This window comes from Oncorhynchus mykiss, chromosome 11, assembly GCF_013265735.2.
Source record: "Oncorhynchus mykiss isolate Arlee chromosome 11, USDA_OmykA_1.1, whole genome shotgun sequence".
Taxonomy (NCBI): domain Eukaryota; kingdom Metazoa; phylum Chordata; class Actinopteri; order Salmoniformes; family Salmonidae; genus Oncorhynchus; species Oncorhynchus mykiss.
In genome coordinates, this window is record NC_048575.1 from 66511346 (window position 1) to 66524526 (window position 13181).

The 13181-nt window shown below is 40.7% G+C and overlaps 1 protein-coding gene and 1 non-coding gene across 4 annotated transcripts; both read right to left on the reverse strand.

Moving 5' to 3' along the window:
• Positions 1-385: 385 nt before the first annotated feature.
• Positions 386-456, reverse strand: trnag-ccc. The gene has a single exon. It is a non-coding gene; the product is annotated as a tRNA-Gly (tRNA).
• A 59-nt stretch (positions 457-515) lies between these two features.
• On the reverse strand, positions 516-12751 carry LOC110536260 (prominin-2). 3 transcript variants are annotated; one of them, XM_021621944.2, is made up of 24 exons: positions 12641-12751; positions 12041-12294; positions 11666-11712; positions 10924-11135; positions 10653-10773; positions 10443-10506; positions 10278-10367; positions 8819-9003; positions 8523-8591; positions 8330-8393; positions 6387-6537; positions 4991-5149; positions 4567-4690; positions 4267-4406; positions 4002-4086; positions 3660-3806; positions 3368-3439; positions 3189-3278; positions 2946-2999; positions 2731-2811; positions 2401-2469; positions 1703-1792; positions 1416-1522; positions 516-1019 (listed from the first exon to the last, which is right to left on the reverse strand). In XM_021621944.2, exons 2-24 carry the CDS (start codon positions 12267-12269, stop codon positions 896-898), a joined length of 2574 nt encoding a protein of 857 aa, XP_021477619.2. In that variant the 5' UTR covers positions 12270-12294; positions 12641-12751; the 3' UTR covers positions 516-895. The 3 variants fall into 3 exon arrangements, with proteins under 3 accessions (XP_021477619.2, XP_036792058.1, XP_036792057.1); XM_036936163.1 differs by lacking the exon at positions 4567-4690 and adding an exon at positions 4743-4794; XM_036936162.1 differs by having other exon boundaries at positions 12041-12291; positions 12641-12720.
• Between the last annotated feature and the right edge of the window lie 430 nt (positions 12752-13181).

The window sequence follows — 13181 nt, forward strand, 5'->3', positions numbered from 1 at the left end:
CGAACAAAAAATAACACACGTCTTGGAAACTCACGTGACTGATCACAACCAGCAACATTGTAGCTAACGTTAGAGTCAGAGATCCAGGGGTTGGCAATGCAATAATTCTACAATAATAATTTCGTCGGTGCTTATATTTGTCTTATTACACACAAATATACAAGGGTGAATTGGGAATGTGTTTTTTTTGCAAATCCAAACTTCCCTTGAGTGGGGCCAGGGTGGGTTTAGTAGTTGGACCTTTGAAAATCTTTGGTTCGCTCTCAAGTGAGATGAAAGCATCCAAATACATAGGTGATGGTGGATATATTACTCAATATATATTTTGGTTTCTTCACAATACTTTTTGTTTTGGAATTTGGCGAGAACAAATAAATAAAAATTGTGCGCCGCCCGGGAATCGAACCCGGGTCGAAAGAATGGGAATCTTCCATGATACCATTACACCAGCGGCGCTGATGACATAAGTGATAAATACAGTGATAATACTAATAAGAGACAGGCAATGCTTTAAGTAATTTCATTATTTGTATTATACATGTATTCGTTTTTTATTCATTATAACAATTTAGTAGAAAAAAACTAATAGGAACGAATAAACAAATTTATCAGATTACATAGGCCTTCGCTTTTGATTAAATAGGCATGTGCTTCAGATGAATTATAGAGGCTGGCTTGCCCAGCTGAAATAAGAATAGATACCCGAGACCACATAGAGATAGATACCACAACTAACGTTGTCAGGATGTCAGGAGTTGTTACACAAATTATTTCTATAATCGACAAGATTAGATTCCATATGGGGTAACCCCACCATTTTGCTTTCAACATAGTATCGTCTTTTTTTTTGCATTTAAATTCAAGTGTCTTAGTCTTCACATGTTTTGCTTTTGATTTATTCAGAAACCATGCTCATCTCATGGACTTCTTCTAAGCTCATGTAGTTGTTGGATGCAGCTTTCTCTGTATGGCATTTCATATTCTCTGTCTTCTTCTCAGGCAAGATGAATGTATCCTTACTGCAGATATAAACAGCAATATATGATTAAAACGACAGTGCTATGTTGAACTACATTTATAGAGCAAGGGCGTATTATATTTTAGTAGCAGGGCTGACGAGTGACCCACGTGACTACACCGCGCGGTAAAGCTGACGTCAACCATACTATTATTATAGCACAACGTATGAGCAAACATGGTTAGAGATTTGTCTCATGACGCAATTCAGTGGGAGCCAATAAAGACAGTAGATAATTGCTAGGCGCACATGCCATGCAGTCAGGTTAACATGGACACTACTCATACATTGAGCTGAAAGGAGTACCACAAAACTAGAATAAGTTATATTCTAGTTCTATTCATTCTAGGTATATGAGGAGAACGTTGTATCAGTGTTCTGAGCAAGGTTCTCTCACCTAATGAAGGTGGGCTCTGGCTTCAATCGCCTGGCTGTATAGATACTGAAGATCACTCCAGGGACCAGGAATGCACAACACCATCCCAGACACAGCCAGAATGCATTCTTCATGCAGAGAGAAACAAAAACATAGAGATGACGAGAGAGAGACAGACAGAGATGAGTAACATGCTCAGATTGATTGGAAGAGAAAGACAGAAAAATAAAGGAAGAGAGGCAGCGGGAGAGAGAGTGAGATCAGATGGCATGGTATGTTTGGGATATAGTAATAGAGAAAACGCTCACCAATGGATCAACCACATTGAGACAGACTGCTGTATACACATTGTCCAGTGACACAGCAAGCCAATGGCAATCCAGGACCTTATATAAGATCTGTACATGGGAAAATACAGTATCAATTATCGAGTAGGTCTAGTCTATTGTTCTCCATGGAGACTAATGTGCATAGAAAAGGGATGTAATATATGCTGATGTTTTGTGTCCTGTATGTAGGCTACTGTACATATGTACATTGCCAGTTATTGAATGGTTATGAAAGGAGCTATGATAACCAATCCATCAAAGCAATATGTTTCTTGTCATGTCACTTACTCAATGTACCCTCTTTATTGACACCCTACCAGCATGACATTGTTTTGTTTCTGACTGTTTCAAGAATCATAGTATAGAAACAATTGTCCTTTTGACTTTACTATTGCAAACACTTTGGGGAGAGATTATTCTGTAGTGGTATCCAAATGTAATGCTCAGAGGCAGCCTGCCAGTGAAATTATTTCTGCATGACATTTGTTGTGCTAGTAATAATTGCACAGTCCTGTACATCAACACCATAACAATGATGTACATTTTGAAAACATGGCCATAATAAAACAGTGACATCAGCAATTACCTACCCAAAGTACCCATTCTGATTTACACATTGTTGCTAAGTGCTATTATTATCTCTGTGTAATTCTATGGCATACTAGTACAGTACTTACCGCATGACGGACCCAATCTAGGTACCGAAGCAGGGATTGTTCTCCTTTCTCCATGATACACTGAGACACCTGCAGAGAAAAACCTCACCTCAGTCTAGAACCATTATAACTATGACCCCTGAAAAGTTTTGGCAGTGTCATTCATCATAACTTCTAACAGCAGCTCTACATTTAGCTCTGGTCCAGGGCGTTACATGTGGTAACGTGCCACACAAAACGTTCTGGACCAGAGCTATTCTATGTTCAACTTTCCTGTATACAATTAATTGTAATGTAGTCCTTGACCAAGTGCATGGAGAATAATGGAAAACAATTTCATTTTGGTCTTACATTTCCCACAATGTAAGGAAGCTGGTTGTGGAGTGCCACTTCTGTCTGGGTCAAACTTTCCAGTGTTTTGTCTACATTAGCCTAGAGTGAGATGAATTCGTTTTTAAGGGATTGATCACCACACTCAAATAATCACATTAAAACACACACACAGACACAACTCAGTGGTTATTTTATCTCAAAGGGATCATCATCAGATAGTGACAGTACTCTACCTTGTAGACTGTGCTGATAGTCTTCAAGGCACTCACAATTTGGCTCATCTTTGCCTGAGTAGTGAAAACATTCAAATTTTAGGTAATAAAATACTTTGCAATGTTAGGACTGAGCGAGTCTAAATAGTTCTGGAAGAAAATCTACTTAGACCTACAATTTCTATGTGTTTATTTTGGGGTGGAACATTAACACTTATAAATGCTTGTGGTTGGGATGACAATAAATGTCCAAATAAAACTCACTGCATTTGTCTGCTGTAGCTTAACGATGGTGTTCAGATGTCTGGTTGTTTCTGCCTCTTTTTTCAATTCTTCCTTAATTTGACCATTTGCCTGATGTGAAGAAAATAATCATACATTGCAATTTACATGGTCCATTGTGTTCTGAGGTTTATTTGTTACCTAAACCAAGACAGACTTACAGGAACTTCTGCCTTCTTATCCAGTTCATTGGCAAATACTCCAAGGTCTGTCTTCACAACTGGTGTGCTTAGCTACAGAGACAATACATTGATAAATGGACAACATAAATATGGAGCTTTCTGACACACACATGCACACACTGTGACGGCCCTGAATATTTCTGAACCGTCTCAGCGCACGCACGCACGCACGCACGCGCTGAGTCGCACGCGCGCACACACACACACACACACACACACACACACACACACACACACAAACACACACACAATTTGCTGCTCCTGTGTATACCAGTAGTAATTGCTCATGGTAGTTGATGCTGTCTATCCCACACTGTTTAAAGCTCAGTAGGCCCTGTCTGCCATTGTCAGTTAGCAGTTTCAAGCCATCCAGGTTGACTGACATATTCTGAGCAGTCTCATTGAATCCATCCAAGTACTACAACAAATGAGAGGAGAAACACCCAGGTACATATTAAATACCTGGCACAGACAGTATCATTATCATATGCCATTTGAAAATGTAAATATACTGTAATCAAAGGTTCAGTAGTAACAGTACCTTAGTCACACAGGGTGATTTTTGAAAGAACAGAAAACAAATTAAATATGAAGATGACAAATTGAGCAACACCTTGCTGGCATTGAGGAAGTCCTCCAGATCAAAGTGCTGCTCCATGTGCATGCTGTGGAACAATGACTGTCCACTCTTACAGCCACTGAAACAAAGAGGACAGACAGAGAAATGTATGACCAAACCCAGAAACAGAGGGTACAAAAGCTGTTATCCAGTTTAACGGTCTGAGACAATGTGATAGTGACTGAGCATCATTGTGGAATGCGAAGGGCAGTAGCACATGAAAGGACAGATGCTCATCGAGCAGCAATTGAGAGCTCACTGGTATATTGCTGAGGTGCTGGGCTGAATCTGTTGGGTCTCAGAGTTGGTCTCTTGACTGATATTGGGTCTTTGACTGGTGTTGAAGCTTTGACTGATGTTGTTTAGGCTGCTGAAAATATTATTCTGCTGGTCTAAGAACTGTGATAGAAATGACAACGGGGGAGAGAATCATTTTAATGAGTTGTGTATGTATTCATTTAAGTTAAATAAGTATAAGGTTTTTAAAATAGCTTTTTACACACAGATTATTCCCTATGCACATATATTTCCCATTTGCTCCATAGGGGCCCTCACTGACCCCAAAGAGCTGTCCATGGGTCCAGCTCCGGCAGCCCAGGGTGTGGGCATTCCCCCCGAAAAACAACACAATAAAGACCAAGAGGATGAAAAGCCAGGAAAACACGAAGCTCGCTACTACAGCTCTGTGGAATGATGACAGAAAACAACATAATTAAAGAAAAACACAGTCAATACCGTCAGGAGAAAACAGGTCCATGTCAGAAGAGGACAGGACTGGATCTGTAACCTGTGAGAAGATACAGGTATTCTTAAAAAATCTCAGATAAGGACATTTTATTCAGGATCAGTTCTTGCTTTAACACCACAATGAATATGATTACATGGACAGGTGGGGCTTCATTTGATCCTAGATCAGCACTCCTGCTCTTTGGCGTTTTATGAATACTGGCCATGATATGCTAAATCGGGTATACTTCACTTACGCTCTATACAGGCCAATTGCTGTGTGGTTCAGTCGAGCATCTTGGTATGTGGAGTAAATCGTAGGGTAGAAGAACACAGGCAGTCCCAGAGAGAGAGCAACCACCATCAGAACCACTATGACCAGCATCACCATGCAGAGTGTCAATGACACTGCCCACCTGGAGAGCGCGCCAGAGAGCATACTGGCGTCAATCCACCTCAATGTCTTTCCGCAAAAAGTAAGTCAACATGTTATCATCATCTTATAAACATAAACATCTTATAAATGATGGAAAAATATGTTACCCTATAGGGGAAGACAAGGGGGACAGATGCATGGGTAAACGCTATCAAATTTGTTTTTGTATGTCTTGAGATACTGTATCAGTCACATGGAAAATAGTTTACAATTCACAGATATGTGCCTAAGCTACTGACTGCTAAGGGAACCATGCCTGTAATGTGGTAGACAGGTTCATTATGCTTCTGTATGTGTATGGTATGACACCTTAGTATTAAAGGTCCAATGCAGCTGTTTTTTGCTCTCAATATCAAATACTTTCTGGATAACAATTAAGTACATTATTGTAATTGTTTTCAATTAAATTGGTCAAAAATAAACAAAAATAGCTCCTTCTTAGCAAAAAGCTACATGTCTAGCAATAATTTTGCTAGGACTGTCAGGGAGTGTTTTAAGTGAGGGACCTAATTGGAGGACCTGAATGGGAGGAGCCTAATAGAGATATGTAACCTGAAAACAAGCTGTTATTGGCAGAGAGTTTTGAAACTCTCTTAGTTATTTTTCTATTCACTTCCTACCTCCTGGTGATGTCACCAAGCTGTCCAAATACCCACCCATGCAAAATAATCTTACATTTCAGGCGGTCTTTTCAAACAGCTCTTACACATTAATCTTGATTAATCCAGAACAAAAATCTTACGTAATTGTTCAGATGCTCAATTAAATTGTGGGCCCATTCGGAGCGATAGTACGAGGTTAGGAACCGGAACAAAGAGCTCCACCCTTTCTCTCTGAACGTTACAGGCAAGTCTATGGGCCAAATTACCCTTAACTTTCAGATATTCGCAAGATGCTAACATCACATTGTGATTTGTCTGAATAACCAGTGATGAAAAACCCAAGCACTGGAACTAATGCTGCTGATCTCATGCATCCCGTTGTAACAGTACAAATCTATGGCACATTTTATGTTTACGTGGTCTGTCCACAAGAGATTAACAACTGACAGCATTGATATGATTTTATGACTCTGGTGATAAATGTTCCATGATAGTCATAGGCTGTATCACAAATGGCACCTTATCCCCTACATAGTGCACAACTTGTGGGCCCTGGTCAAAAGTAGTTTACTATATAGACAATAGGGTACAATTTGGAACTCAGCAAAATGTTACCTGACAAAGTCGTAGTAATATACTGGGTCTGCAAAGCGTCTCACAGTGGTTTTACAGTCAGACACAGCCTCAATGAGAGACTCCAGCGAGGGGAACCTATGGCTGGTGTTCAGCAACTCTTCTTGGGATTCAATCAGCACTGACATGAGAGCTACGTTAACCAGACACAGAGGGCAGGAGGTTTCATAAATAGAGTAATGACAAGGAGAGAAGGAAAGCGAGAGAGAGACAGAGAGAGAGCGAGACAGAGAGAGACACACACAGAGAGAGAGAGATTCTTCACATAGCTCATTCTAATATGCAATACATGACCAAAAGTATGTGGAGACCTCCTCGTGAACATCTTATTCCAATATCATTGGCATTAATATGGAGTTGGTCCCCCCCTTTGCTGCTATAACAACCTCCACTCTTCTGGGAAGGCTTTCCATGAGATGTTGGAACATTGATGCAGGGACTTGCTTCCATTCAGTCAAAAGAGCATTCGTGAGGTTGGGCACTGATGTTGGGCGATTAGGCCCGGCTCGCAGTCAGTGTTCCAATTCATCCCAAAGGAGGTCAGGGCTCTGTGCAGGCCAGTCCAGTTCTTTCACACCGATCTCGACAAACCATTTCTGTATGGACCTTGCTTTGTGCACGGGGACATGCTGAAACAGGAAAGGGTCTTCCCCCAAACTGTTGCCAAGTTGGAAGCACAGAATCATCTAGAATGTCATTGTATGTTGTAACGTTCAGATTTCCCTTCACTGGAACTAAGGGGCCTAGGCCGAACCATGAAAAAAAACCAGACCATTATTCCTCCTCCACCAAACTTTACTGTCGGTACTATGCATTCAGGCAGGTAGCGTTCTGCTGGCATCCGCCAAACCCCGATTCGTCCATCAGATGGTGAAGCGTGATTCATCACTCCAGAAAACGCGTTTCCACTGCTCCAGAGTCCAATGGCGGCGAGTTTTACACCACTCTAACCGACACTTGGCATTGCGCATGGTGATCTTAGGCTTGTGTGCGGCTGCTCGGCCATGGAAACTCATTTCATGAAGCTCCTGATAAACAGTTATTGTGCTGACGTTGCTTCCAGAGGCAGTTTGGAACTCGGTAGTGAGTGTTGCAACCGACAACAGACAATTTTTATGCACTACGCGCTTCAACACTCGCTGATCCCATTCTGTGAGCTTGTGTGGCTTACTACTTTGCGGCTGAGCCGATGTTGCTCCTAGACGTTTTCACTTCACATACTGGGGCAGCTCTAGCAGGGCAGACATTTTACAAACTGACTTCTTGGAAAGGTGGCATCCTATGACAGTGCCACGTTGAAAGTCACTGAGCTCTTTAGTAAGGCAATTCTACTGCCAATGTTTGTCTATGGAGATTGCATGGATGTGTGCTGACAGCCACACCTGTCAGCCACGAGTGTGGCTGAAATAGCCGAATCCACTAATTTGAAGGGATGTCCACATACTTGTGTATATATAGTATATCTACTGCTGTACATTATATTTTGTTCCACTGTTTATTTATACACCGGATTCTCAACATAGCTCACTGTAATATATCTAATGACGTGCATGTCATTCTTAGTATATATTTGTGGTATATACGCATAGATTGTATTAGATTACTGATACAGTGTTATTTGGGTTGTTACATGAATTCATACTGACATTCGTGATTTCTTGTTTCTAGTTTTCATTATTATTTGTGTATTTTTCAACATTTTTGCTGCACTGCCAGGAGCTAGTAACACTTCGCTGCACCTGCATTTCGCTGCACCTGCTATAACATCTACTAAACTGTGTACGCAACCAATAAACTTTGATTTGAGAGAGAGAGAGGTTTTGATAAATTGCACATTTATGCCTTGCAGCCATTTACTTGGTCATTAGACATAATTAAGTATCGCAAATAATGATAAAGAACTCGAATGCCGTCTTCAAATTCACCTGCTATTGTGGGAGCCACTTGCTCTGAGCACTTTTGTGGAATGGCATGGAAGGTTAGGTTCCCCTAGAAGACAGCCAATAAACACATTATTTCAGTTTGATTTTCTCCAGTTCAATGCAACAACATATCAAGAATAGTTTTACAAACATTTCCATTCTGATGCGATTAAATTAATCCTGTTTGTATGCCCACCTGTTCAATGAGTCCTGCGAGGCTGGATGCAGGAGGCATATCATTCAACTTGTCATCCACACTGGGGATCTACAATGACAAACACAGAATAGACACTGTAACATTATTCAGCACCAGACATATTATACAACATGCACTGGGAAAATGTTCTTTTTTTTATATCGATCTCCATCATATCCTTGGTTTTGACAGACAAGAAAACAACATTGGAGAAAGACACATTGGATGCCCTGTTCAAATGAGCCCTGTTCAAAAACTACTGCACTAAATATCAAAAAGGGTACCATTTTTCATACCAGGTAGTAGTTAGCAACAGTAGTCAGGTTGCTAGGGTTGGGGACGTCACAGGTGGGGCATTTCCCCAGACTCTCCACTCGGCTCTGTAGTCCCTGGATGCCGTTCTGCAGGGTTGTGTGATTGGCCTGCAGGTCTGTCCTGGTCGTCTGATACAGCTGCAGGTTCTCAAAGGTTCCAATAGCATCTGTGTCCATACAGACAGACACACAGGCCCATTGGGAAGGAAATGAAAGTCACTGAGACTCAGTGAGATCCTGTACTTGAGTAAAACATTAGAAACAATGTCTGATTAAGTTCTGGGTGGCAGATACTGATTTTGACTGGTGGCCATGGCCTGTTTTTCGTAAAGTGTCTCAGAGCAGATCTAGGATCAGGTTCCCCATCTTATTCATTATGATCTAAAAAAACAACAACATGATCCTAGATCAGCACTCCTACTCTAAGGTGCTTTATGAATACAGACCCTGGTTTTTGTATCTGTTGAGACGACATGACTCAGGACTTTGTTTTGTGTATGTAATCGCATATCTTCTCTGGATGAGAGACAATGAATACCTTTGTCTAACTGCGATCATGGTAGCTAAAGTATGCCAGAGTGCAAGCCAATGGCACTCCCTGGATTGTACTAACTCATCACTACAAAACATCTAACAGGTTTACATATGAACTGAATTTACCAATCATATCTGTCACAATAGTTGACAAGGTGTATTGCCTTGTCTTAAGTCAGGCGTAAGACAATGCATTTCAGCAAAATATTTAGCATTTGAATAGGATATGAATGGGTGTGTGTATGTCCGTGTGCGTGCGTGTGTGTGTGTGTGTATGTCCATGGGCATGTGTGTATACTTTCTTACAGGAATAAATGGTGACAAGAACAAGACAAGCTGCCACACTGATGTCCTGATGGTAGAGTTATGATGATAATGATGACTGAGTGTTGTTCACCTCTACCTTCCTGCTATGGAAAGACCTCCAAGCAAGAACTCCTCCAGCAAGTACCATCAGGAGCAGGAAAAGTACAGTTTACCTGCTCCCCGAGGCAGAATTTTGTCACGCTCTAGGCCCATCCAACTACATCATCCCCATACTGTTATTTATTTTATTTATTTTGCTCCTTTGCACCCCAGTATCTCTACTTGCACACTCATCTTCTGCACATCTATCACTCCAGTGTTTAATTGCTATATTGTAATTATTTCACCATGGCCTATTTATTGCCTTACCTCCCTTATCCTACCTCATGCACACACTGTATATATACTTTTTCTATTGTATTATTGACTGTACAGTATGTTTGTTTATTCCATGTGTAACTCTGTGTTGTTGTTTGTGTCTCACTGCTTTGCTTTATCTTGGCCAGGTCGCAGTGGTAAATGAGAACTTGTTCTCAACTAGCCTACCGGGTTAAATAAAGGTGAAGTAATATATTTTTTAAAATATTGTAGCGAAACACACCTTCGATGGAGACAGATAAGTCTATGAGATCTTCGTCGACATCAGTGTTGAAAGAGGAGATGATTGTTGCACCAATGATGTCGTCAGCATCTGTAAAGTACAGATTGTACACATACTTACATTTTTCTTTTAAATATGCAACATTTTATTATCAACTTTATTTACCATTAATTTCCTTTGAGATTTCTGCTTTGGGAATGGAGTACTGTTCCATAATGACCTTAATTTTCTGTACAGAAAAAAAAGTAAGCAAAGAGAGTGCATTAGGGCTACAACTGTATATTTCCAAAATGCTAATTCCCAGAACAAACCAACTATCAAAAACGAATTCCAGGAAGACAGAGTGTTATGATGTGTTATGGTGGCCGGCCAGACCTGTGTAATTGAAGTTAGAGAGTCTTCAATGATCCTGGCGCTGGTCTCTACATGATATAGGCCTGGGTGCATGTTCTCACTGACTCGACTGTTCACAGTGAAAGCCAAGATCACCCCTGTCCTAAACACACATACCAAGGAAGAAATCACACGTCACACAATATCTACCTATACACTGTCATACACAGTAATTATACAACTTCATACGTGTGCATGTGTGTGCGTGTGTGTGCCTGTGTGTGTGCATACGTGCGTGTGTATACTTTCTTACAGGAGTAAAATGGTGACAAGAACTGAACAAGCTGCCACACCGATGTCCTGATCGTAGAGGGATGCTAATGATGATGACTGAGTGTTGTTCACCTCTACCTTCCTACTATGGAAATGCCCCCAAGCAAGAACTCCACCGGCAACTGGCATCACGAGCAGGTAAAGTACAGCCAAGAGCAAACACACTATATATCCAGCCTCATACCGAACCAGCTGTTGAGAGGGAAGAGGGGAGTTTTGCAGAAACAAAACCGCCAAGATTACATCATAAGCAACAACCATTTCAAATAGGAAATACTTCATAAAGACGAAAATCTGATTGAGATAATAATCCCTTAGAGTAAGAGGCAGTAGGTAGCCTAGCGGTTAAGCAGTTGGGCCAGCAACCAAAAGGTTCCTGGTTCAAATCCCTGAGCTCTGTAGCTGAAACATCTGTCAATGTGCCCTTGAACAAGGCACCTGACCGTAAGTCTCTCTGGATAAGAGTGTCTGCTAAAAAAACATGCATTACATAATGTTACCCCCACTGTAGGAGGAGGAAATCAGCTGCACAAACCAGTAATGTTACCAGTGTGGGACAGAGAATCTGAAATGATCTGATCAAGCTGATATGATTGTGAAGGCATAGCAGACCATCTTGTCCATGAATGTATAATATGCAACATATAAATCAGGAATATGTCTGAAACAGAAAGACATAAGGCCAGGGAACACCATAGAGACAGACCATAGGAAGTACATACCTGTGGAATATCTAGTTGTTCAGTCTTTAAAGCTGTAGAGATGATATCTGAAAATAGAAATCATACAGGTTTTGTTTTTGCACTAAGCCAAGGGAAACTGGTAGTTTTTAAGACATCTAACCATTGTTATATTGATTCTGTGTCACAATACTTCTTCTAAGTAGTATCATTTCAGGGTCAATAAAGGGAAATAGCAGATGTTAACATCATATGGCTCTTCAGAATGTAGGACAGCTATTAGAATGCTTACAATAAGTCACTCACAGTGCAACGAACTCACAGTGTGTTCTAATAATGTGGGCTTTCAAAATGTTGCCCCAATTCCCTGTGCAACAGACAGTGTAAGGTTAAGCCTCATCAATGTTGCTTGCTTACCTTCCGGGAAAGGATTTGGCTGTACTGACTCAAGGAAAAGCTTGGCAAAGTTATACAGGGGCTTCAGGCAACCACCATCGCTTTCCACCCGCCAAGTCTGAGTTTGGGTCAAGGAGAGGAAAGGTTGTGTGTCACTGCTGCTGCTGAGGCAGTGGTAAGTGCAGTCTGCAGCACCCAGTAGGGACATGAACACCCACAGCCAACCGCCATGAGAGAGCCTCGGCCACATGGTTCATCAGGCACTTGATGTCCTGCTGAGAGTCACAGATTCACAAACATATGATGATCATAATAATGATGATGACAGTGACAATGTGTTGAATGATTATGATGATAATATTAGCAGCAGTAGTAGTATAAGTAGTAGTAGTAGTATAAGTATAAGTAGTGTATAAGTAGTTTTTGTTTAAATCGGGATTATGTTTTTAATCAGTTAATGTAATTATTCTAAGCTTTAGTGTTTGTATAGTGGTGCAGCAGTTTACAAATCCGATGATATACCAAGACCAAAAAATTCCAATCTTAATTTAGCCTAATAGAATTACCTAACGAAAAGTCCCTTATTATCAGTCAATTGGCATAACCAAAATCTAATATTACCTTCAATTGAATGAAGAGCGAGGTTCCTCCATAAACATGGAAACAGTGCGTCCTCTAAGTTTCTCTGATTGTGTTGTGGTTGTAATTGTGTTCGATGAGCTTGACATTAAAACAGCATACCTTCAATAGGAAGGGTTTGAGAACCAGTTATACAGGGTGTTCTTTGTTTATTACATGACCATGCCATATCTGAGTTCAATCATTGGGCCAATAAATCCATAAACATTATAATGCAGTATATACAGTACACCCATAGCATGGAACACTACGTGGATTCGGAGGTGGGGAGCCCTATTTGATTGATTGAATTTATTATACTTTTCTTTATTAAATACATACATGTACATAAGGGGCGCTCCACATACAATTTAAGAGAATCATCAAGGATAACACGATAAAGCTTGAAAGCTTACTCTTCCTGGGGTCCAGCAAAATTAAGGCAGTTTATACAGTTTTACAAACATTACAATACATTCACAGATTTCACATCACACTGTGTGCCCTCAGGCCCCTACTCCACCACTACCACATATCTACAGTA